At 41.3% G+C, this 26,757-nt stretch overlaps 2 protein-coding genes and 1 long non-coding RNA gene across 3 annotated transcripts; 2 read left to right on the top strand and 1 right to left on the bottom strand.

Annotated features, from left to right (window-relative positions):
• The first annotated feature begins 379 nt into the window (after positions 1-379).
• LOC124858748 (BCL2/adenovirus E1B 19 kDa protein-interacting protein 3-like) lies at positions 380-3,941 on the top strand. Its single transcript, XM_047350943.1, has 6 exons — positions 380-563; positions 774-945; positions 1,085-1,145; positions 2,057-2,163; positions 2,643-2,792; positions 3,534-3,941. Exons 1-6 carry the CDS (start codon positions 521-523, stop codon positions 3,574-3,576), a joined length of 576 nt encoding a protein of 191 aa, XP_047206899.1. The 5' UTR covers positions 380-520; the 3' UTR covers positions 3,577-3,941.
• A 3,790-nt stretch (positions 3,942-7,731) lies between these two features.
• Positions 7,732-15,592, bottom strand: LOC124859447 (serine/threonine-protein phosphatase 2A 55 kDa regulatory subunit B delta isoform). The gene is made up of 10 exons (XM_047352235.1): positions 15,380-15,592; positions 15,118-15,192; positions 12,340-12,437; positions 12,068-12,233; positions 11,882-11,994; positions 11,607-11,784; positions 11,339-11,503; positions 11,019-11,188; positions 9,585-9,676; positions 7,732-9,438 (listed from the first exon to the last, which is right to left on the bottom strand). The coding sequence occupies exons 1-10, from the start codon at positions 15,384-15,386 to the stop codon at positions 9,159-9,161; spliced, it is 1,344 nt and encodes a 447-aa protein (XP_047208191.1). The 5' UTR covers positions 15,387-15,592; the 3' UTR covers positions 7,732-9,158.
• On the top strand, positions 12,444-25,983 carry LOC124859448. The gene is made up of 6 exons (XR_007036103.1): positions 12,444-14,939; positions 19,857-20,017; positions 21,615-21,687; positions 25,408-25,527; positions 25,611-25,846; positions 25,916-25,983. It is a non-coding gene; the product is annotated as an uncharacterized LOC124859448 (long non-coding RNA).
• The last annotated feature ends 774 nt before the right edge of the window (positions 25,984-26,757 follow it).

Below are 26,757 nucleotides of genomic sequence, written 5' to 3'. Positions count from 1 at the left end.
CTGGAATGCATTGATTTGGTGGGGTGACCAACCCGTTTGGCAATATTGTGCATGTAGTAACACACCTTGGACAGTGCCAGTGCAGCTACTACTAGGAAGCACATGACGGTGATGAGTCATGGCTGCCATCTGCAGACGACTGAGTGGAACTGCAACAATTCAGAAAAACCTGCACTAAAAAAAGACCTGACATGAGCTGAAGTGTTTTTTATATTGCGACAGTAACAATTTACCAAACTTCAAAATGAATCAGTAATGCTTTAAACTTGACTGAGAAAGGATCACAAGATATGAGCAGGCGCATGCGCACTGTCTCTAATGTCATCCTGGAACTGGGCGTGAGTGTTATACGTGCCCTCCTTTTTGGAGCCAACCCCAGTTCGGATAAACAAAATATTGCGTCACTGTTATTGTGCTAGTTGAGGATCTAGCTGGGTGGGTGACATTTCGCCACCATTTCACCTACATTCAAGGCCTTTAAAATTGTGTTTCGATTAACATTCGCTACACAACAGCGCAAATGTCGCTTCAAAAGGACACTTCATCTGACGAGAGTTTGCAAGGTAAAGTGTTTAAAGTTAAACGAGACATAAAAGATTAGACACGCTTTGTTGTCGCTAAATTTAACGATGCCCCCCCCCCCTGCATAGTATCATCGCGTCTGGCTGTTTATTCTGTTGTGCCCCTTAACCCTTAATGGCAGCTCTGACCAATACATGCCTTTAATAATGGCTGACAACGAACATTCGTGGGTATACACTGTTTATTCTAAGGTTCCTGGGTAGAGCTGCATTTCAGCGGGTCTGGCTCCCAAGGTGCCAGTCATCGAGGAAGCCAGGAACAAATCCCCACGTCCAGCCAGGAGGGGGACGTGGAGAAAATGCTCCTTGAAGCACAACACGAGTCAGGCAGGAGCAGCTCCAAAGGAAGCTCCCAGTGCAACAGGTTTGTGTGCAGAATAATAAAAAAAGGAAGAACAGTCACCGCTTTTCTTTCAAGACTGGTTGTGTAATACTTGTTATCCAAGAAGCTGTTGTTGTAGGTGTGTTCAAATCTCTGTTATACATGTTCTTCTCCACAACAGCCCACTCAGATCACAGACTCCCCTTCTTCTGTGGAGAGGCTCAGAGGGAAACAGCTCTCAGGTAGAATATGTTGGAACCACTTAGATGTATTAGAATGTGCTGCTTTACAGTTTGGGCAGTTTTTGGTGCCTGGCAAATGTATTCATGTCCCATGAACTTTTTTAACCTTTAACTGAAACAATACTTTGTGGACTTGTAGTTACAGCTGTGTGTCACTATTAGCTTTGCACATCCACAGCCTAGAAATGTTGCCCGTTAATGTTTATAAAATAGCTCAAGCTCATTCAGATTGGATGGATAGCATCTGAGCCATCTGCCCCGGTTTCAAATCTTTTGAAGCCTCTAACCTCCAGGCCTACCCTGTCTTTAGCTCGTCATTGTGCTTTTTGTTCCCTGATGTTCGCTAGCAAACCTTTGAGGCCTTCACAGAACATCTGTGTGATTAAATTATACACAGTTAGGTTCTATTTACTTATTAGGGGTATCGTTGCAGTCAATTTTATGTAGGAGTATCAGAGTTAAGGGGGCTGAATGCAAAGAAACATGCCACATTTTTTAGATTTTTCTTTGGGAAAACTTCGGAAAACAATTATTACCCTTCACAAACTACTTTGTGTTGGTCTATCAAGAAAACATTGATGTTTGTGAAAATGTTCAAGCAGTATAATAGGATATTTTATACATTTGCAAGACAGTCTTTTTGACATGTCCTAGCAGAGCATAGAAAATATGTCTTAATACGTGCAGCATTCCTGCATTGGGAGGTCTTTATTTGTGCATTCAGGCTTAGTTTATGCAACTGAATCAGCCTTAATATCACTAATTCTAGTCTGGTTCTTCATATCCATGGCTCACCCTGACAGTCGTCTATTGCTCATGTAGTGTTTTACATCATTGACAGCTATGTCTGTTCTGACAGCTCCTGGTTATCCTAATGTGTGTGTGTGTGTGTGTGTGGGTTTGTTCTTCAGTCAGATGAAGACTTCCAAGAAAGGAGACGTGAAGTAGAGAATCTGATTAATAAAAATGCTGACTGGATATGGGACTGGTCTAGTCGGCCTGAGAACAGTCCACCAAAGTAAGGAGCTCCTTTTTGAACACAAATGTTGATGCATGGTGGGGTCTAGACATGGAGCCCCATTGCTGTCGTCAAGATATACAGAAGTTTTAAATGTTTCAAAGACACTTAGTTTTTCTGCCACTCCGTTCCTACCATTTGAAACCGCTTTAATGAGATTCCAGAGAAAGTGACTGAACAAAAACGATAAACAGATGTCATAATAAAAACATTGCTATAACTCTAATAAATGTATTAGCAGCAGCAAGAATAATAGTTGTTTTTCTGTTTAAAAATAGCATTTTACTTAAGGTTATTGTTCTAGTTTAATTTGAATTACAAACCGTCAGGGCTCTAACCTGAATTTGACTGTTATATTTGTGATTTGTTGACTTCAGGGTGGTATTTGTGTGAGAACAGGCGTTAGCATGACATTAAACTGCAAATCGCTGATCTTTAATCTATGCAGAAGAATGAAATATTAATGTGCTGCTCTGCAGGGAGTTCCTGCTGAAGTACCCCAAGCGCTCGACCTCGCTCAGCATAAGGAACACCAGTGTCATGAAGAAGGGCGGCATTCTCTCAGCTGACTTTCTGAAGATATTCCTTCCCTCGTTAATCATTTCTCACATTCTTGCTGTTGGCTTGGGGTGAGGAACAGGATTTATATTCTGCCGCTGGGAATGTTGTGGAGTCTCAAAAACTAAGAGCACTTTTTTTTTTTTTTTAACACAGCATACAAGTGCATCTCAATACATTTGAATATTATTAAGTTAATGAATTTAACTTAATTCAAAAAGGTTAGCTCATATATCATATAGATTCATTGGACACAGAGTGATATATTTCAACTGCTAATTTTTGTTTAGTTGGTTGGAAAGACAATAACTTTTGGTAGCTTTTTATCTTATGGCCTACACAATCATGGGGAAAACTGTCGGCTTGACGGTTGTCCAGCAGACAAATACTGACACACTCAACAAGGAGGGTAAATCATAAAAAGTCATTGCTAAAGGAGTTGGTTATGCTGTTTCTAACCATTTTATTAGGAAGTTGAGTGGAAGGAAATGGTGCAGAAGCACAGCGCATATAATGCACCTTACATGGCTGTAAGCCATAATCATCAAGACGAACAGAAATAAAGGCCTAAAATATGTTACATTGTGCTTAATGAATCTATATCAGTTTCACTAAGTTTTGACTTGACTTTTCACAGTGGATAAACGTTTCAAATATTTTTTTAGGTGCACCTGTAGTTTTTGTCTATAATAAATAATACTAATAAAATAATACTCCTATTGTTGTAACAATGTTATTTTAAAAACCTTTATGTTTAGTGACAGTGAAGACATGTTGGCACTATCTCATTCTGGTTTTTGTTCTGTTTTCAGGATATTTATTGGGAAGCGCCTAACTTCCCGTAACACCTACTGAGCGAGGTGCCGGTACGTTTTGGGACACCGCATTACAACCAGTTCGACATGCCTTAAAATGGGACCTTGTGAAGATTAAGGGAGATGTTGCCATGTGACCTGTGATTCTGACCTATTGGCCCACACCAGCATGAAGAGCTGAGGATCTCTCATTGCTGTGTTGTTGAATGCAACAGCAACTAATCTGCCGCTCCATGCTGTATTCCTTGTTAACGGAGATGATTGCTTTGCTGCTCACCGCTCCTTAAATCTGCATGTTAGGGAACCAAAACGTATTATAATATATATATATATATATATATATATATATATATATATATAATGTAAATTACTTTTTTGGATTGAATTAAAATCAGATTTGATTTATGATGTGCTGAATTTGCTTTGTTTTTTATATCAGCCATGTAACAATAATTATTTAAGAAATAGTAAACAATCAGACATTAGTTAGCGTTGAAAGTCAGAAATTACACAATGTAATAATGAGATATGTTAAAATTTTAATCAAACTGGAAACACATTTAATAGATAGGTAAATGTTTTCATAGTTGCCAAAAATCAAATATATAAAATATATATCATGTTAAAACCAACAATCAATATTTGGTGGATCCTGTTCTTCAGTGCACTGTGAAATAATTTAAAATGTCACTGTAACTCATCTAATAGATCCTAACATTTGATTGGTTAACCTGCACAGCAAATAAACTTTGCTGTGGTAGCCCTCCCCACTGATTGCTCTTCACCCTTCATTCAGTCTCAAGGACCTTGATTTCTAAATGAAGTGCGGTTTTATCTGGTAACCGGCCTTGGAACTCTTTACAGTCCAGCCCTTTTTCTCCTTAGCCTGGGTAAGATGCTTCTGAGGACATCTCTGGTTCAGGATTAGGTTTACACAAAGAATGCCACAGTATTAGACCATGTTGCAGATGTCTGTGTGTGGTGGCTGAATGGTGAATCTTCAAATTCCTGAATGGGCTTGCTTCACAATTATTTCAAGGCTGCAGTTATGGTTTTATCACATTTTTCCTTCAACTTAACTTTCCATTAACACAGTACTTGGATACAACACTCTTGTCACATACTGATTAGAGCAGTGGTAGCCCTTACCACTGTCTCCGATAGGCAACATGCTGAAAGATAATAGTGTTGCAGCTCAGAACCTTGAAATATTTACTGATAATTACATGTTTTTTGGAAGTAAAATAGCTTATTTCTTATATTTAATATTGTCATCATCTTCCGCTTATCCGGGACCGTGTTGCGGGGGCAGCAGACTCAGCAGAGACGCCCAGACGTCCCTCTCTCCAGACACCTCCTCCAGCTCCTCCGGGTGGAGCCCAAGGCGTTCCCATTCCAGCCGAGAGACATAGTCCCTCCAGCGTGGCCTCCTCCCGGTGGGACGTGCCTGGAACACCTCCCGAGGAAGGCGTCCAGGAGGCATCCAGTATAGATGCCTGAGCCACCTCAACTGGCTCCACTCGATGTGGAGGAGCAGCGGCTCTACTCCAAGCCCCTCCCGGATGGCCGAGCTTCTCACCCTATCTCTAAGGGAGTGCCCGGCCACCCTACAGAGGAAGCTCATTTTAGCCGCTTGTATCCGGGATCTCGTTCTTTCAGTCATGACCCAAAGTTCATGGCCATAGGTGAGGGTAGGAACGTAGACCGACCGGTAAATCGAGAGCTCCGCTTTTCGGCTCAGCTCTCTTCACCACAACGGACCGGCACAGCCCCCGCATTACTGCGGCAGCCGCACCGATCCGTCTGTCGATCTCCCGCTCCATTCTCCCCTCACTCGTGAACAAGACCCCGAGATACTTAAACTCCTCCACTTGAGGCAGGAACTGGCCTCCAACCTGAAGAGGACAAGCCACCCTTTTCCGGTCAAGTACCATGGCCTCGGACTTGGAGGAGCTGATCTTCATCCCAGCCGCTTCACACTCGGCTGTGAACCGCCACAGTGCATGCTGTAGGTCCTGGCTAGAGGGGGCCAGCAGGACCACGTCATCTGCAAAAAGAAGTGACGAAATCCACTGGTCCCCAAACCCGACCCCCTCCGTCCCTTGGCTGCATCTAGAAATCCTGTCCAACAGGACTGGTGACAGAGAACAGCCTTGCCGGAGTCCAACATGGACCGGTAACAGGTCCAACTTAGTGCCGGCAATGCGTACCAAACTTGTACAGGGACCGGATGGCCCCTAATAAAGGGCCCCCGATTCCATACTCCTGGAGCACCCCCCACAGGGCATCACGGGGGACACAGTCGAATGCTTCAGGTCCACAAAACACATGTGAACCGGTTGGGCAAACTCCCATGAACCCTCGAGCACCCTGTAGAGGGTATAGAGCTGGTCCAGTGCTCCATGGCCGGGACGAAAACCACACTGCTCCTCCTGAAGCCGAGGTTTGACTATCGGCCTGACTCTCCTCTCCAATACCCTGGCGTAGGCCTTATCAGGGAGGCTGAGGAGTGTGATCCCCCTGTAGTTGGAACACACCCTCCGGTCACCCTTCTTATGAAGGGGGGCTACCACCCCAGTCTGCCAGTCCAGAGGCACTTTCCCCGACCACCACGCAATGTTGAAAAGGCATGTCAACCATGACAGCCCCACAACATCCAGAGACTTGAGGTACTCAGGGCGGATCTCATCCACCCCCGAAGCCTTGCCACCGCGGAGCTTTTTAACCACCTCGGTGACTTCAGCCTGGGTGATGAAAGATTCCAACCCCGAGTCCCCAGCCTCTGTTTCCACCACGGAATGCGTGATGGCAGGATTGAGGAGATCCTCGAAGTACTCCTTCCACCGCCCGATAATGTCCTCAGTCGAGGTCTGCAGCCTCCCACCCCAACTATAAACAGTGTTGGCGAAACACTGCTTGCCCCTCCTGAGGCACCGGACGGTTTGCCAGAATCGCTTCGAGGCCAACCGGTAGTCCTTCTCCATAGCCTCACTGAACTCCTCCCAGGCCCGAGTTTTTGCCTCTGCCACACCTCGGGCCACGGCACGTTTGGCCTCACGGTACCCGTCAGCCACCTCAGGAGTCCCACAAGCCAACCACAGCCGATAGGTCTCCTTCAGCTTGACAGCATCCCTTACTGCCGGTGTCCAACACCGGGTTCTGGGATTGCCGCCACGACAGGCATCGCAGACCTTACGGCTGCAGCTACGGGCGGCAGCATCGACAATAGATGCGGAGAACATGGTCCACTCGCACTCTATGTCTCCAACATCCCCCGGAATCTGGTCAAAGCTCTCCCGGAGGTGGGAGTTGAATACATCCCTGGCCGAGGGCTCTGCCAGACGTTCCCAGCAGACCCTCACTATGCGCTTGGGCCTGCCAAGTTTGTCTGGCTTTCTCCTCCTCCAGCGGATCCAACTCACCACCAGGTGGTGATCAGTGGACAGCTAAGCCCCTCTCTTCACCCGAGTGTTCAAAGCATGCGGCTGAAGATCTGATGACACGACAACAAAGTCGATCATTGACCTCCTGCCTAGGGTGTCCTGGTCCCAAGTGCACTGATGGACACCCTTATGTTTGAACATGGCGTTCATTATGGACAATCCGTGACTAGCACAGAAGTCTAATAACAAAACACCACTCGGATTCAGATCGGGGAGACCATTCCTTCCGATCACGCCTCTCCAGGTGTCACTGTCGTTTCCCACGTGGGTGTTTAAGTCCCCCAGCAGAATAATGGGGAGCAACCCAGACACCAGGTGCTCTCCGGTGAGTCCCGACCCCAGGCCTGGCTCCAGGGTGGGACCCCGGCCAGCCGTACCGGGCGATGTCACGTGTCTCGATGTACTAGTCCTCATGAAGGATTCTTGAACCGCTCTTTGTCTGACCCATCACCTAGAGCCTGTTTGCCATGGGAGACCCTACCAGGTACATTTAAGCCCTAGACAACGTAGCCTCTAGGATCATTCGAGCACTCAAACCCCTCCACCACGTTAAGGTTGCGGTTCAAGGAGGGGTTATATTTATATGTTTTATTTAAATTTAAGGATACATTTAAATTTTAAAAGCTAGGGAGTTGCAATGCTTTTGAACCCCCATAATGTGTACAAGTGTGATACATTGATTGGTCTTACTGACTTCCAAACCAATTCTGGACAGCACCATACATGACAAAAAGGTAAGAAAAACATGCAGATGAACACAATTAAAATTTTATTGAACTTTGGTCAAAATAATAAACAAGTGAATACATTGCCACCATGTTAGGAATCAATGGACAAAGACGATGCATTATGTGTTTTTAACGTCATCAGTATACGTTTTGTGTAGTCAACGTTCATGTCTGCATTCACAACTACGAAGATCCGCATTTGCAATATGTGGTTCAGATCTTGGTGGCATCCCTAATCAAATGAAAAAAAGGGCACATGTATGAGGACTTTCTTTGTTTCCTACTTATAACAAGGTTTGGAGGCACTCCATCACATAAACTGTAAGTATGATGTGCAACTTTCCACCTTTATGTGTTTTCATAAACGGCCACGTGTAGCAGCAGTGTATGAGGACATAACTCTATAAAATAGGATTTACAAATAATGCACATGAGGTTCGCATAACGCTCGGGGACGCAACTTGTAGCTGTCACTGGTTGAAGTAGGTATTAAGGCTGCAGATTCCCTTTGTCCTGGACTCTTATGTGCCATTCAGTTTCCTCTCAGCACCCTAAAACGTCATCAAAAAGTCGGACTTTGACCTCTTCACGCAGACATTTTCTTACAGTAGTTTCCAAACTGATTGCCTCAAATAGTACTTCCTTGACAAGTTTTCTTGAGATCTGCTCAAAAGACAGTGGCGTGACTGGACATTTCTCCACCTCTCTACAACATAAAAACATGCAAAGCAATAAACATGTTTTAATACCTTACTTCTAAATTTAAAAACACATCTGTAGTTTTTATTTATTTTATTATGTCAATGACAAGGTGTATTTGAGTAGATACAGTCAGTGAACTTATGTTGCTAGACTGGGGTAAAAGAAGAGAAAAGGGGAAAGGAGGAAATGAAACACGTCCACTTTCCATATTGATGGGCCTTTTCCAGCAGTAGTTTGGCCTGAATACGAGACCAATGGGGGAATGTTACAGTTAGGCCTGTTGGCCATTCACCCGTGCTTCACAGGGCCCAAAAATCTCTGAAAGATGAATACAACCTTGACAAGACGTCATTTTAAGGACTTCCAAGAGTTCTGTCGTTAAATTGTGAAATGAAGGCTTAAAATGTCAACACAAATACCAACGTTCAAGAGTTTGACCTCTAGGGAGTGCCATTCCATCAATTAGACCCAAATTGGACTTTCTGGGTCGGGGGGAGGGGGGTGGGGTGGTTCGGGCGTGCTGATTGCCCTGGTGCCAAAGGCAAAAAACAACCTAAGCTCAGACTCAAAAATAAACCAGGCCTATAGATCAACCTCCTGTGGCAAAAAAAAGTAGACACGTGCTTTCAATTTCTTCACCAGGAGGACAACAAGGCTGTTTCTTCTTATACAGATAGACAAGTAGTAGGCTTAACTACACAGGTATGGTAAAAGCCCTATCCTCTGGAGCCCCAAATATTTTTATTTTTTTAGTTGATTTTGTCCTGGAAAATGTACAAGTTGTTGGTGGCTGCCACAGCTATCACGTTATCTTTGGGGTGCCAGGCAGTGTGGAGGATCTTCTTGTTGAAATCCAGGCTGTCCACGCTGATCTCGTCCTTCTTCCTCTTGCCACCGGTGGACACTTTACGGGGTTTGAGCGTGGCCCGTGGTTTGCTGCTCTCCCGGGACGCCTCCAGTGTGATGTCCCGCCTAGTGTTGCGGTCGAACATTCGGAAGAAGTTGTTGTAGGAACCGGTCATGATGGCACTGATGGAGAAATTAAAAAATTGATTATCTGCACGGGCTGGCCATAAAGCAAATGGAGAAACAAAACGACTCGTGGATCGAGCATGGTGAAAGATCTAAAGCAGCAGCGTGGGAGCTGTAGCCACTGCAGCAGGGAGGACATTTACCTGTCACTGCCATTCCAGCAGCACTCAAACTTGTCAAAGATGCAGTCATTTTCATACAAGGAGCAGAGTTTACTGCGAAGGTATTCATGGACCTGAAACAAAACATTTCAATTAACCAGAATGTTCAATATTTGACTTAAACAATATGAATATTTCTAAAATGTTAATGTAGTGGCAAAAAAAAAAAAACATGGCATTAGAAACATACAGCCCAAGTTCCTTTTAACCAATTACTGTAGTCTGCTAAAGCAATGGATGGAGAGCAGTCCATTGCTTTAGCAGACCAGGGGTGCTCAAGTCCAGTCCGCGAGTGCTACTATTCTGCAACTTTTAGCTGCGTCCCTTCCTGAACACACCCAAATCAGATGAATGACTTGTTACCAGGCCTCTGCAGAGCTGATGAAGTAATTCAGCCATTTGATTACGTGTGTTGGAGAAGGGATGCATCCAAACGTTGCAGGATAACAGCCCCCGAGGACTAAACTAGAGCATCCCTAGTACTCTAGTCCAGAATGTATAAAAGCCAACATGACAGTGTTTACATGTTAACTAATATTAGCAAACTATAGCATCTTTGCATAGTAGATAGAATTAGTTAGCCTTCAATTTAATATAATTTAGCTCAAGATGGCATATAACTACTGTGAAAGAAACCATTAGTGTAGGCTAACAAAGTGGTTGCCAACCCTGGTCCTCAGGGCCCCCTGTCCTGCATGTTTTAGACATTTATCTGCTTTAACACACCTGATTCAGATGATTGCAGTACAGCAATAGCGTGTTAATCAGCCATCATTTGAAATCAGGTGTGCCGAAGTAGGGAAACGCCTAAAAAATGCAGGACTGTGGGGGCCTCGAGGAGCAGGGTTGGGAACCACTGAGCTAACATGCTCATTTTAGCTAATGATAGCATATAAACTGCTTTTAGCATAGCAGACAGTGTTAGCTTGCGTGGGCTTACATACCATCAGTAGCTTGTTAGCGTATTGGCCACATAGTACCCAGCTTTAGTGAAATAAATGTTTGATGACTTCAACATTTTTTAATTATTCCTATTATTCCAAATTCCCAGCGGGCTTTAAAGCCCAAAGCTGATGTGTTTTCGTCCTGATGGCAAAACATTATAGTGCTGGCAGTTTTCTACCTTATTATCATTCTGATTATTTTTTATCATTTGTACAGTATTGACTGTCACATGGAGCTTGCATCAAATAGATTTTACAGTTCTTTCAAAACTTTACAACAAAAGATCAAAATACACAAAAAAATAGAAGTTTCACTGCAGTTATTTACTCAATACTGCCGAAATGATTGATACAAGTTATGATAGCCACAGTGAATTAACAATAAATACACATTTTCTAAAAGACCCCAATGGTGTCAGAGCGATGAACTTGAAACTGTTGTTTTAAACCCTAAAGAAGTAGATCTATGCACCTGATATGTCTCCACTGGTCTGTTCTCCATGTTGAGATCCCAAACCTTGACGGAGAGGTAGTCACGTGTCATCATGTAGCGTCCGCTGTGACTGAACTTCACGTCTGAGATGGAGGAGATGATCTCCGAGAAAAAGGATCGGCTGCTTGGATCCTCGGGTTCCTCAAAGACTAAAGACACCACACACGAACAAGAAAACCAGTTATGTTTACAAAAAAGACATGTAATAAAACCAATGTAATAAAACGTCCATATATAATGCTATACTGTAGGGAAAACGAGTTTACTGAACCCTAAGGGACAACAGTGGAGACACTTACACTTAGAGTGCCTATCGCAGAGTGCCGCTGCTCGCATGTCACACAGGCGGATGGTGCCTTTGCTACTGCTGTACACAAATACATTGCATTGGTGTGGATGGCACTCAGCAGCTGTGATTACTTCTGTCAGTTCCTCCATATTGGCGGGCTTGATGTCTACAATATCTGGGAGTACACTGTTAAAGGAACTGGCTGCCTTTTAAGTAGGATACAGACTCCAAACTACAACGCATGTGTTCGATATCTGCTTTTTGAAGAAAAAGGATACTAAAACTTCTGTCTGTGATTTCCAAGTGCCATAGATTTATTCTTAGGTCATCTGCAGAGAGGTAAGTTTCATGGTCACTATTTACAGAAATGGAATTAATGTGATAGGTGTGCGCATTTGCAAAGATCCTCCGTGGGCTTGCTTCTACCATGAGATCCATTGGCATCAGAACTGGTACCTGAGAAACACAGAACAAGCCCCTGTTATCAATTTTAAAAGCTTTAGAACTCGTCCCAGGCATAAACGAGGCAGGTTTGAACTGCGGCTTCACTTACCCGTAAAGAGGTGATTCTAAAGGGATCTCTGAGTCGCCCGTCTTCATCTTTTAGGTTGTAACCATCTGCCCTTTTATCTCTTTCACTTATTTTCCACAATTTGATAGTTTTATCTGGCAAAAGTTAAAAACGCTGTTAGCTTTAAAAATCATATGAGTGCAAAAGAACAGGTCCTAAAGCTCTTACCATTTGTTGAAAGTAGAAAGTGAGCAGCATTTTGTTGGGGTAGCCATCTTATTTTATTAATTTTTTCCTCAATTTCTAAACTTTTCAAATAGTCGAATTCTGGCTCATGACTCTGAAAAGTGCTATAGACGTTGTATTCCCCACGCAGGTGAGGACGATTCTTAGACTGAGGAGAAAAAGAAAACCATGAGTCACCAGGTTCAAATAATTTCAATGCAACAGTGTGTGTGTGTGGGGGGGGGGGTTCTCTGTACTGAATGAATAAATCTTACCTCTTGTTCATGTTGAAAAATCACCACTCGTCCTCCTTTGTCTCCAGTTGCAAGTAAATCTCCAGAATAGTTGAACTCAACCGTTGAGATTATGTCAGCTGAAAACAAAATAAACACACATTACATCGCATGGCTCATGCTTCACCCAGTTTTACAGAGACTAATCTCCATATTTTTATGATGATTAAATACTTTTAAGATTTCCAGAAAATTCCAGAAACCAGCTGTTATTCGCTTTAAACGAATCAGAATGCTGTTGCTTCAAATGCCATCATGAGGAATCAAATTGTTCTGCGGCCCACTGGATATCGGCCTGGCAGAGCATTTGGACATTATCGTTCAGGGGAGGAAGAACGGTACTGATGGGAACACAGAAACACATTTCACCGCATGCTGATCTGACGATAAAACGCGGTCTTCTTGTTAAGAGCACCTAACATCACTACAAGATTTTTCCAGCACCTTTAAAAGTACACAGTGTATCTGAACATTTTGACCATTAAACCTGAACATGTCTATAAAACCGGAATCAGCCAATTTTCACTTTTTTTATTTTAATTTTAAAAAAAAGTAAAAAACAAATCACAAAACTAAAAGGAACATTTACTTTGATGTAATAATCTTCCTTGATTTGTTTTGTCAGATTTCAAAACTGCTACGTCTTTTAAAAAACCTGCAGCATATTTTTCCACTTTTAAAAGCGAAATAATCCCTAAGGGGGAAAAAACATATCTAACTGTCAAGTCAGAACTCAAAAGAAAACCTGAAGTTGGTTTTGGTCAGGAAAAACTTGATCCGTGCATCTCTAGACATCACTTTAAATGCATAACAGCAGCAATACCAACAGCGTAATTCTGAGTGGACTAAGGAATACAGCGAATACGCTAAGGAGGAGTTTGGGTAAGTTAGAGTTCAACTTTACAGATCTAAAACCTCAAGGTGAATTATTTGGAAATGTCCTTGCAAAGACCAAAAGAGAAATTATGACAACATAGTTAGCTTCAGGTTTGCACCCAGGAATTCAGCGAGTCACTATTTTACAGAGTTTTTGGCACCAGGGTTGTCCCAGATCACTTCCACCTCAAAATCTCTTAATTTTAACCCTGTTTAATCTGGACAGGATCATTTTGATCTAAATACAGATTCTTTGACACACAGATTACGGTCTGTGAAACTTTTGTTTAAATTTAGAAAAGTTTAATCCCAATGGCTTTTCATTTCATACAATACCCAAGGTTGACCCAAAATTAGCAACATAATACTTAAAAAAAGAAAGAAATAAAAAGTATATTTTTTGGGTTTTACAAAATATGTATTTTTAATCAGAAACTTTATTAGGATCTATGAGTCTGCGGCTGCTGCTCCAGTTTATTAACTGGTCAGTATGCCAGTGGATGCACTGTCCTATAAAAACTGCCTTTTATTTGCTAATGCAGCTTGTCACACGAAAACATACAGAAAATAGCATTATTTTTTTTATATTCATGTTTATGACTTGACATTGGGCTTATTTGAGAGAGTTTGGTCCAACTATAATTTAGCTCAATGCACGTAGAATTTGCAAATCAACCAAATAGTCTGTTTGTGACATTTTCCAAGCATCTCCAAACTGACTGATGTGATACATCAACACATGCAAATTAGACCGGGCAATGTCCAGATTCCAACAAAAAATCAGAAGTTGTTTCTTAATTTCAGGATTTGACAACATGTTTTATTTGAAAATGAATGTATCTTTTTGTTTTAAAGCAGGATATTCCCTGCAGCTGTTTTTAGTTGGTGAAAACAACACGCTGTACACCAACCGGTGTGACCTTTGGGTTGAATCACAGGTTTATTACAAGCCAATTAACTAATATTTATGGTGACTGCTAGTTTGTGTTTTACTTTGGGCGACAACCTTTCACAACTTTCGATATAAATTGAGGAACATAAACCTCCACAGAATGTCAGCTTTTAAAAAACACTGAAATGGTACTTTTTAACCCGCGCACATGACACTTATTACCATTTCGGATAAAATACCTTGTTTTGACATACAAGTCTTATGGCATACAACAGTTCTGATACCAAGCTCTGGTTTGTGAACCAGAGCTTGACCTACTGTAGTCCAGATAACAATAAAAGCGGTGAAATAGCCCTTTAACCTGCAGCTGGATCAAAAGCCAACTTCAGCATCATTGAGAAAAACAAAAGAGAACTGGACGCTTTTTACTTTAAAAAATGGTTCACTATCTATACAAAGCGATTTGTTTAAGCAATTCAGATTTCTTCCCTGAATGACTAAATATGTAAACAGAGATGACGAGAAAACAACTCATCTCTCAGGGAGTAACATTGTTGTCTCTCTGCTAATGAATACCCCGAAACGTTCTTTTAATGACGAGGAGGAAGTACATTTCAGGTAGATGCTGTGCATATTCGAGCAAAGTACTGAAAAACGGGAAGGACAGGCCATAATTCAGGGACACTGGCAGCTAAATACGCACAGCGACTGTTCATGTATGAATGAAAACAAGCCATGATGTCACGCCAGCAGCACACTGACATTTAGCTCCCACCTAGCTTACAGCTAGTTAGCGAAAACAGCAATCCACAAGGTAAGGGCGTTCCCACAACCACGCTCACATCAAACAGGAGATCGCTCTTTCATCATAAACCAGGCTTGCATCTGTGGTTATGTGTCGAGAATTTCCTTTAAAGCCCACAGAGCGACATCCTTTACGGCACCTGAGTAGCAATTTTAGCTTAGCTGCCGAGCTAACGCTAGCAACATACCTTCCGCCACATCTTCATCTATCGCTCCTTTCACTTGGGAGAAACACCACTGGAAATCATTTCCTCCTGCAACTCCTGGGGAAAGAATGACGGCGTTAGGTTGGGTTTGACTGTCCTTTTCTTTTAGATTTTCAACTGGTGATGAGATGACCTGACAGGGACACAGTTTGACAACTTAGCTCGCCAGAGCTAACGTTGGTTCAGATTCAGGCCACACCGAGAGAGATGTGGATCCTTTTTCCTCCCTTCAAACGTAGCTTACCCGCCATTGCTTCATTTAGCAGCTTTTGTTGCACGCAGCTTCCGACACCCGATCAACCCAACGCGGCTCGCTCGCTCGGGGAGACGGATAGCATCCACGATCAGTGAGAAGACTCGGGTCCAGACCTGTCAAGACCACGGAAATTATCCGTGATTTTTTTTTTTCTTCCAAAATGGCGCACAGTACATGGAGAAACGACGTCATGCACACATGCCACATCCTGGCTCCATCCATCCTCCTGTGCATCACTTTCTAACACCTATAATTCCTTCCTTCCATCTATCCAACTTTATTTTACTGAATAAGGTCTTTAAAACGTTCAGTGACTTCGATGTTTCAAAGGCATGTCTTGCTTTCTTTGGTGATTAAGTCAAATATTATCTTCAGAGAACAGCTATGAGAATAATTCTTAAATTTAAAGTAAAATACATCAAGATAAATGTCGAATTTTACAAAACATGTTTCGTTCAACTGGCAGCATATTTCCTACATTAAATTTTAATTGCAAAAGGTAAGAAAGGTAGAAACAAACGTTTTAAAACATATACGTTCTAATAAGTGTATTTGGGACATGTTAAAACTGCAATTTTTCAAGTGAAATGTCTTTTAAAAACGTGACAGAGCAGGGTACCTTTGGTTCTATTTGATGGTTAATTAGTGACATCTAGTGGTGAAATGATGGAATGGAGGGCCAAAAGTGTCATGATTCAACAAATAAGTAATTAAGTTAATATTTCTGAATGTGATGATTAAAAGTGGAAATAAATACATTAAATATGAAATAGATTGTTGAATGACAAACGTGGTTTGTAATTAAATAATGACTAACTGCAGGATTGCAGGACTGATTTTGGCAATTTGGACCTCACCATGTGTTCTTCCCCTGTTCTGTCTTATTTGTCTTTCCCTTACTTTAATAATTTTTGGTTGATTACTAGTGAAGGAAAAAGTCCTTGTGTTTTTTTGTCCACTAGAGGAACACTGAACAGAAAGAGAATTCCTCATGGGAGGAAAGCACAGAACTTTCATATACAGCGCCGTACAATTTGTGGCGACCATTGTACAGAAGTGCAAAAAGCTTTAAAAGTAAATAAAAATGTTGTTCTAGAATCAGAAAAAATATTTAAAAAACTGAAAAATCTAACTTTTTGGGCATGGCGCGTAGTGTGGAGGTGGACAATGTGGGGAGGCTGTGGGTCTTCGGTTCAGGCGTCCAGGGTTCAGTTCCAGACCCTGGGACCTTTGCTGCATGTCTTTCCCCTTTCTCTCTTTGCCCATTTCCGGTCCATATACTGTGATGTAGAGGTGCCACAAAAAATTTGAAAAAAAACCCCAAAAAAGCTTTTGATTTAAATACATTAATGGAGCGGGGGGTGGTACTAAGAGTACTGGAATGCTCTTAGTGGTACTTAAAATAAATTTTGGTGTTGGTCATTTACAAAGTACATATGCAGTATGCACATTTGTGCTATAGGACATCAGTAAACAAGGAAATACGTGCTTGTGGGTACTCATGCTGGATTTTCCACAGCTGTCAGATTTTGGATCTGACAATGACATCAAAGATAATGTTACAATGTGACAGTTTTAAGTGACTGTTATTGGCAATCAAAGCTAATAATAATAATGAAGTTCTTTATATTTTGTACTTTCAAGCAGCATCCTATTCATGAGGGAAGTTATATAATACTATGTGAAAAGATCTTATGAGATAGAAATGTCCATAAGTTAAAAGCCATACGGAATTTAAAATTTTGGGTTGGTAAGAGTACTTTTCTGTTAATTTTTCTAATTTCAGAGTAAATTTTTTCTCCATTGTCATTAAGAATGGAAGCCGAAACAACATCTTCCAACCAGTTCTGTGCTAACAATGGGTTAGATGTATGAGACTTTCACATTTCATCTTGCACAAATCAACAAACTGGAAAAAAACGTCTAAAAGCTGTCGTATTACTGTTCGAAAATACCAGTACCTATGGTGGGTTTTTGGAAAACTTTGTATTTACTGAGGTGGTATTTGGAAAAAGTTTAAGATCAACTGATCTGGAGAGATGGTTCATAGAGGAATATTGAAATCTATTCTTGGCATACACTGACCTTGTGAAGTGACAAAAAACATTTCATTAACATTTCATTTATTATGCCCTGAATAAACGCAAACTAAAGATTTGATTTTGTTTTCATTAATGGGAAAGTATGCTTTACTGCAATAAAAGTAAAAAATGAATTTGATGTCTTCTCCATTTATTGATACACCAAGTGTATCAATAAATGGGGAGGGTGCTGTACAGATATTTCTAATGGGTACAAATAGCAGGATTTTATCATGACTTTCCCTCGAATTTAACCAAGCTGTTTAATTATACCTAGATCATCTGAAATTTCTGCTGTCACATCCACTTCATGTACCCAAATGAAGATTAGCACAACTTGTTTTTTAACATATTTGGAAAATTAATATCATTTTAGAAATACTGAACAAATTTAAGTAATATACTGTCTTTAAATAAAGAATAAAAACAAAAGAACAGAGGAGCTGTCTGAGGCCTTCAGAAAGAGGAATGTAGCATATTATCATTCTGGTAAGGGTAAGGAAGTCTGAAAAGGATTTAAAATCAGTCATTCTGTTATCTGGAAAATAGTCTAAAAGTGGAGGACATTGAAAATAACTGCCAACATAACCAGGTCTGGCTGTCCAAGCAAGTTCACCCCATAGTCAGACCACAAGATGCTAAAAGAAGTCTCCAAAAACCCTCAAATGTCATCACATGACCTACAGGACAATCTTGCTACCGTGTAAAAGTGCATGCCTACACAGTTAGAAAGAGACTGATCAAGCTTAACTCCCAGGGGAGGTGTGCAAGGAGGAAACCTTTGCTCTCTAAAAAAAAAACCCATTAAAGCCAGTTAGATGTTTCCCAGGGAAAACACATAAAGACAAGGACTTCTGGAATAATGATCTTTGGGCAGAGGAGTCTAAAATGTATTGAAACGGTACACCAGAGCCGAGAATATGTTTGGCATAATCAAATAAAACATTCCAGGAAAATAACATTTTACCAACTTTGAAGCTTGGAGGTGAAAGGATAATGGTTTGGAGGTGCTTTGAATCCACCATGAATTCTACTGCGTTTCCAAGGGTTCTTGAGTGAAATATGAGACCATCTGTAAAAAAACATCAGCTGAAGCAGAACTGGACCCTGCACCATGACAGTGACCCGACATGTTAGTGGGCATATCTGAGAATAAAGAAATAGAAAGTCTTGAACCGACATTGAGTGAACAGCTGGATCTTGATCCCATTGAGATGCTATAGGGTGACGTGAAATAGGCTGAACAGGCAAGAAACTTTTCTCAGATTGATGTCAGAGACTGGTAGATAGCTGCAATAAGCATCTCACTGAAGATATTTCAGCCAAAAACTAGCTAACAGGAGGTAGGGTGTCCTAACTTTTTCCTAAGCTGGAAAACACATTTTGCTTATGGTTTGTTAATTCTGTGTTCAACTGTAATTTATTCACTGTCTTTTCTGGAGATGAAAAAATTAGATTATATTGTTTATATTTCTTAATAAAGAACTGAATATTTATTTGGCTGTCCTAATTTTTCCGATGAATGAATTTGGCATTGATGAAAAAACGCAATACATTTACTGTTTTTCAATAGTCAATCATAGAAATGTTTTTATCAAATGTGTTATGAAACAGAGATGTTTAGTATGGAAACAAAAGAAAGAAACCTACAATACTTTCCTCTTCTCATAGAATGTTTTAGGTTCATTCCATTTCAAATTCACCCCAAAATAAAACATAAAAATGAGCAAAAGGAGAAGATGTGTAGGATTAATGTGATATGTGATATTTTGGTTTTTCTTTGAGAGACTTACAAGGCAGCACACCATTTCAGCTGCAAATTTGTTTTCCCACAAACTAGTGTATTTTTCCTAAAACAAACAAAAACTTATTTAGCATGCTCAATCAATGTGGTGCAAACAAAACACTGAGAAATAGATGTATACTTTATACTGTTTCATACTTATAATGCTGTGTAAAGTGCTTTCTGTACAACAATGAGTGCTGTCATGAATTGGGAATAAAATAATTGCCCATTGGGATTGACTGCGCTATAAAAAAGTCACATTCCAGAAAATATGAGGTCGGAAAAAGCTTATGGAGCGTGGGAATGCTTGATATCTGGGCCACATTTGAGTGGATAAAGTAAAGTAAGCACAGTTGTTCCTTTGAGTGCACAAACTGATAAAACCACACTATTTAAGTACATTCTAAAATGTTTTTTTAAGCTTTAAGTTAGGTCCTCTTCTTTATACATTTCGCTCCTTGTTACAAAATATCCCTGTGACTTGGAAATGCACTATTTCACAGTTATTTTGAGTTGGTAGCTATGATCCATGAACAACTTGCCTTACACACAGATGTTACCTGTGACTTCTTTTGTTATATGTTTTCTTTAACTGCAGATTCTCCTGGAGGTGTCAAGACAATGGATAGGAGTGTAGCCTAAAAGACCTGGACCAAACTTCACCAGAAATCCTGTCTCCAGTATCTCCCGAGCTATACGCATCTTTCTCATCAATCACACAGCGTGTCCCGTGGGAAGACGCCGAGCAGAGGCCTGGAGGTTAGGCAAACTCACACACAAACACACACTCACACATCAACATACACACAAAAAAACAGTGAGAGAGGAGAAAGAGGAAAACTGGCAAATGAATAATAACTTGAAATTTTGTGTTAGACATTTTAAAAACAGATAATTATGCCACATCTCTACTTTTACTTAACCTTTTGCACTGATCACGTTTTGTTCTTGTAGATGTGGGAAGTTTAAAAAAATGACTGGAGGTGTACCCCAAGGCTCAGTTCTCGACCCACTCTTTCTAGTATACATTGGACTGATTTGAAAATGAGCAGCAGAACAAATGTCTCTATGAAGTGATGGAGGTTTCAAGGCGGATGGTGATCAAAGTTTATATGTAGCTGTTCAGGATATCTGTTGAGATGTAACAGCCTTGATATTTGGGGTCTATAGCAAAATAGTTTGTAAATTCATACATTTTGTAGACTGTAGAAAAATCTATTGTATTTTTATGTTTTATTGACAGTAATGATTATTACCCTAAGATTAATTGGTATTGCAAGTCTTAGAAAGAAAATATTTTTGGTATTTTGGTTTAATTCAAGATTTGACAAGATGGTGAGCAAACTTGCAAAAGCAAATATGCATACATTCTGACTGATCAGACACTGGTTCCTATTTAATGTCACAAAATACTTTCTTGCATTCAGTGGTTATATCCAATTAAAATTACTGTGAAACCTCTTGGTCACAAGCACCATTTACAACCCTCAAGTCTACGGCGAAGTCTATCCAGTGATTAAGCTCTTAAGATGTTGGACAGGAAGCCCATCAGATTGCATCTCTGTCATATTGAGTAGAAACTAAATTTGATGAACTCTAAAAAGTTTAGGAAGTCTGGATTCTTAAGCTTATATTTAAATGCTTACATGGTCGGGCTCCTCGGGAGCTTGGTGACCTTGTGGTTGGGCATACTGTTTCAGTAACTCATGGAGCATCCAATGGGAACGGTAGGACCAATTTCCATGCGTGTACTGTATCCGTGTGACCGTGTTGTCCTGTGTTGGCTGATGTGATGGCAATGCATGTTTTTGTTTTTATGTTCTGCAGAGCAGGAACCTGCTGAAAAAGTATCTGTGCGGAGTCAGGCCCAATTATTTTAATCTTTTCCTGTCTTGAAAATCAAAATTAACAAAAAAATAGAACTTCTCTTGAATAAACAACCTTCTCTGTAGGAAAGGTCAACATGTGGAATTCCTTGCCTAGTGTCCTTAATGCTTGCCACCTTTTGTTCATTTTTTGACGGTATTGTGATCAATTATTAATTACTTTGCTTACAAATAAGCTTAGGCTACACAGTGTATTGCAAAGGTATGCATGTACCTTTAACTTTCTACATTTTGTGACTTTATTACTACAAAATTCAATGTTTTAATTTTATGTGACAGACCAACACAAAGGTAGTGCATTATTGTAATGTGGAAAATTAATATACATGGTTTTCAGATGGGTTTTGTGTATTTGTAATCAAACATCCTTGATTCTGATACCCTTAAATAAAATCTGTTTCAACCACCTGCCTTCAGAAGTCAAAATCAGTAAATAGAGTCCATCTTTGTATTATTTATTTTGACTATAGGTTCTTTGTTAGAGAACATTAGTGAAAGAACAACATCATGAAGACACAGGAACACAGGAGGTCAGTAATAAAGGTAAGGAGAATTTCAAAACAGGGTTAGGTTAAAAAACATATCCCAGGTTTTGAACATAATACTGAGCATTGTTTTATCTATCATAATAAAAATGGAAAGTGTGGGGCTACTGCAAAAACACCTAGACATAGCTGTCCATCTACACTGGAGCAGGCAGGGAGAACACTATGAGAGAAGCAGTCAAGGGGCCCATGGTAACTCTGGAGGAGCTGCAGCTCCCAAAACCTCAGATGAGAGGATCTGCTGACATATCTGGTCTTTACAGAAGAGGGGAACGAACAAAGCCATTGTTAAAAGAAAGCCAAACAATGTGTAGTTAGAAGCCATGTTGGGGATGAATATGGAGCTAAATTGGGGCCATAAAGTTTGTTCAAACAAAAAAAATGTAAACCTAAAAAATAAAAGTTTGTTCAAAAGAAAAACATTTGAACCTGAAAAATTATTTTCAGAATCAGAATCAGAATCAGAAAAGCTTTATTGCCAAGTACGTTTTTGGCCATACAAGGAATTTGTTTTGGCGTAGTCAGTGCAATACAGTACAAATTAAACAGTATAAACATATCTACAATATAATATAAATATATGTGCACAGTTTTAAGTGAGTGAGAGTAAATGTAGAGCAGTATAAGATGCAAGAGCAATACAACAGTGCAGGTGATCATTGTGCAAGTATGGCAGTGCAAGTAAAGCAGGAGTCCAAGCTGAGCGTTAATGTAACGCATAGAGTTACAGGTTACAGGTGTCCTGTCAGCAAAAACAGGGGGGGGTGTGGGGGAAAGGGAGAATGTCAAGGTGGTTTCTGGGCTTTGTTAACCAGGCTGGTGGCAGATGGGAAAAAACTGTTCTTGTGGCGTGAGGTTTTGGTCCGGATGGACCGCAGCCTCCTGCCAGAGGGGAGAGTTTCAAAGAGTCTGTGACTGGGGTGGGAGGGATCAGCCAGAATCTTCCCTGCCCGCTTCAGGGTCCTGGAGGTGTACAGTTCCTGGAGCGACAGTAGACTGCAGCCAATCACCTTCTCAGCAGACCGAATGACACGCTGCAGCCTGCCCTTATCCTTGGCTGTAGCAGCGGCGTACCAGATGGTGATGGAGGAGGTGAGGATGGACTCAATGATGGCTGTGTAGAAGTGCACCATCATAGTCTTTGGCAGGTTGAATTTCTTCAGCTGCCGCAGGAAGAACATCCTCTGCTGGGCTTTCTTGATGAGGGAGCTGATGTTTGGCTCCCACTTGAGATCCTGGGAGATGATGGTTCCCAGGAAGCGGAAAGATTCCACAGTGTCAATTGTGGAGTCACAGAGGGTGATGGGGGCAGGTGGGGCTGGGTTCTGCCTGAAGTCCACAACCATCTCCACTGTCTTTAGAGTGTTGAGCTCAAGGTTGTTCTGGCTGCACCAGTCCAACAGATGGTCCACCTCCCATCTGTACGTGGACAACCTCCCCCCCAAAAATTTGAAAACTGGAAAAAAAGTTTTGCAACTGAAAAAAAAAAACTGCTGTGAAACTGGAAAAAATAATTTCAAAACTACTTTTCAGATTCAGGTTTTTTTTTCGAACTTGCATTTTTTTTTTGGCTTCAAACTTTTGGCCCTGTTTTGACGTGGGGGGCGGGGCCTCAGATCACGGGGGTGCGGAATCATGACTGACAGCTCAACACAGCTGCTGAACAACATATTCCCAGCTGTTGCATTCAGGGACCGTGGGAACTGGAATTATCTGTAATACATCATCAATATTCTATATATATGTGATTGGTTTTGAAAGATAACATGCTTCACCAATAGAAGCAGCTTATGTGAATACACGACGCGCATCTCAGAGGAGAAAATATGATCTTGACAGATATGCACAGCATTATAAGTTCGTTTTGGAGATTTCCCATGCTCTCAACATAAAGCAAAAGAACCGCCAGACTAAGCGGCAGTATGTTCATGTGTTACAGATCAGCTGTTCGCCAGTGTGCAGCAGAGCTGATCTGCCTGACTGGAGCAGAGGAGAGGTTTGTCTGAGCTACCGCACCCTGTTGGCGGTCAGACCTCTCGGAGTTAACTCCGGTCCTTGGTCCCCAGAAGCGATCAGACTCTATCTAACACTGACTCTTAAATGAACGACTCTCAAACAGTTTCTAACTTTCAGCTCTTTTAATCTAAATTAGGCAGAGGAATGATTACAGAGATCAGTGCTGAGGCTCGTCTCAGACTGTAGCATCTGTGAAAGGATGAGGAAGAGCCTCGATAGAAGGTCACATGTAGCTTTATATCTGGCACTCCAATGCAATGGATGTTCCCTCCCTCAGTGTTTATCAGTAGACTATGTGTCACCATTGTGGTGTCTATCTGGTAGGTTGTGTAGTAGCTGGTGTCCATCCTTCATCTAAGTGTGCTGCTGCATTCTAATCAAACCAGTTACAGCCTGCTCCACCATCAAACCCAGTGCCCCAGCCACAGGTCATTCATGACAAACCTTGGGCCATTTATCTTTGTAATGTGTGTCGATGAGCATTCTTTTCTAACATAAAGGAAACATTAGAATTTATGCTTAATATCATTATGGTATAAGTGGGAAAAACAGCTATGAGTCATATAAATAAAGGTTATCCCTAACAGGTTGATATGGCAATGTTTGGGGCACAATGGTCCAGAAAAATATCAGCGCCCCAGAAACTGTTGCCTCTTGCGTACTTGATGTCACGCTCGCCCTGCGTCTGTGCAGGGCGGTGGGCTGGTGGTTCACGGGCTGAAGTGAACCACCGGCTCACGAACTGAATCACCGGTCCAGCGCCCTGGGTCTGTGAATAGCGGTTATTAAAAACTAAACATTCACAAAATAAGAAATGCCTAAGCCAACGGTCCACCGGGGATTTCCCCAGTTGCCCCGTATGCCAGTTTGATCCTGGCTGTGAGTCACTTCACTAAATGGAGACCAAACACGTTTTACTCAAAAATGTACCAGAAACCGAAACCCGAGTCCAGTCCATGTGAAAACAAGTCCAGGCTTAATTATGCAAGGATATCCGGAAAATACCGGCTCGTTTTGCATCTGGTTTCATACCGCTGCTTAGTCTGGCGGTTATTTTGCTTTATATTGAAAGCATGGGAAATCTCCAACACGGACTTAAAATGCTGTGCAAATCTGTCAAGATCATATTTTCTCCTCTGAGATGCATATTCATGTAAGCTGCTTCTATCGGTGAAGCATGTTATCTTTCAAAACCAATCACATATATATAGAATATTGATGATGTATTACAGATAATTCCAGTTCCCACGGTCCCTGAATGCAACAGCTGGTAATATGTTGTTCAGCAGCTGTGTTGAGCTGTCAGTCATGATTCCGCACCCCCATGATCTGAGGCCCCGCCCCCCACGCCAAAACAGGGCCAAAAGTTTGAAGCCGAAAAAAAAAATTGCAAGTTCGAAAAAGAAAACCTGAATCTGAAAAGTAGTTTTGAAATTATTTTTTCCAGTTTCACATCTGGTTTTTTTTCAGTTGCAAAACTTTTTTTTCCAGTTTTCAAATTTTTTGGGGGGAGGTTAAAAATTATTTTTCAGGTTCAAATGTTTTTCTTCTGAACAAACTTTTATTTTTCAGGTTTAAATTTTTTTTGTTTGAACAAACTTTATGGCCCCAATTTAGCGCCACAGATTAAGCAAACATGTGGAAGACGATGCAGATGTCCGGTTGTCTCCGTGCCTGCTGTGCTTTCTTTTTCCACCTCTAGGGGCCGCGGAGCTGGAGGACCGAAGGTGTGACAGGTGTTCTTCATTGACTCATCAGTTCAGAGGACTATATGAGGGCGGCTCCCCTGCACTTCTGTGCCTGAGTGTTTTTGCCCTTCGTGGTAGTACTTTCCTGGCTATATACCTTGAATCTTGTGATTGTTTTATGAGGATTTTTACGAACAGTCTGTTTACCTTGTCTTAGGCACCTCAGCCTTGCTCCTTGTTGAAGATCTCAAGAAAACCTCTGATCACAGTCTGGATTCTGGATTCATTCCATGCAGCGGGCCGCCCTGGATACCTCTCTGTCTGGTTAAGCGAACCCTGTCCACCCTCCTACGGTTCCTCCTGGATCATCAAGAAGCCTCAACGGAATCAGCACTACCTCACTGTTCCAGACTCGCAACCATCTCCCCCCTGGCGGATTGCCCCACCCGAATAGTAAGCCTAACCACAGAATTAGCAAGTCTGTATCTTGATCTGAACTCACCTTGTTGTTTTCCCTTCCAGTCAGACGGCCTTCCTGGAAACTTCGCTCTTTGTACATTTCACAAATTGTCAATAAATTCTTTAAAAGTTTCTCTGTTTGAGTGTTCTCTGCATGTGGGTCAAATCGGCCTTAAAAAAACGATGACAGGACAAAAATGCCATACCTGAAAATACCATATTTAAACATGGTTTTTGTCAGCATCATGCTGTGAGGATGGTTTTCTTCAACAGTGAAAGGGAAGCTGTTACAGTTGATGAGAAGATGGATGGAGCTAAATACAGGGAAATCCTGGAAGGAAACCTGATAGAGGCCACAAAATACCATAGACATACAGCAGGAGCTGCAATATAATAAATTAGATCAAAGTGTATTAGTGTGCTACAATGGCAGACTAAACATTCAGACTTGAATGTAGTTGAGAATCCATAGTTTTGAAAACTGCTGTATAGATGCTTTCCATAAAAAAGGACTGAGCTTGAGCTCTTTTGCAATGAAGATCTAGATCTGAAAAGCTGGAAGAGGCATACAATAAAAATCTGCTGCAGTGAAAGCTGCAAGCCACACCTTAGAGAATTTTATAATTTTGAGATTCCTGTATCCTTTTCGTCCCACGTTACACACTCTGTGTTGGTGTATTACCTTAAGTCCTAACAAAACACACCAAGGTTTGTGGTTGTAATGTCACGCAACGTGGAAAAAGTTCACAGGTACAAAGACTTTTCCAAAGCACTGTATATGCTTTTGTGTCAATGGGTTAATACATAACACTTAATCTGAAACCAATGAACTCCAAACCAATAAACAAAAACTATTTGGATGTCTCAACAGGATATGTTTAAGAACCTCTAAATCATGCTTGATG

Source organism: Girardinichthys multiradiatus, chromosome 22 (assembly GCF_021462225.1).
Source record: "Girardinichthys multiradiatus isolate DD_20200921_A chromosome 22, DD_fGirMul_XY1, whole genome shotgun sequence".
Taxonomy (NCBI): domain Eukaryota; kingdom Metazoa; phylum Chordata; class Actinopteri; order Cyprinodontiformes; family Goodeidae; genus Girardinichthys; species Girardinichthys multiradiatus.
This window is presented reverse-complemented; position numbering and strand designations above follow the sequence as displayed.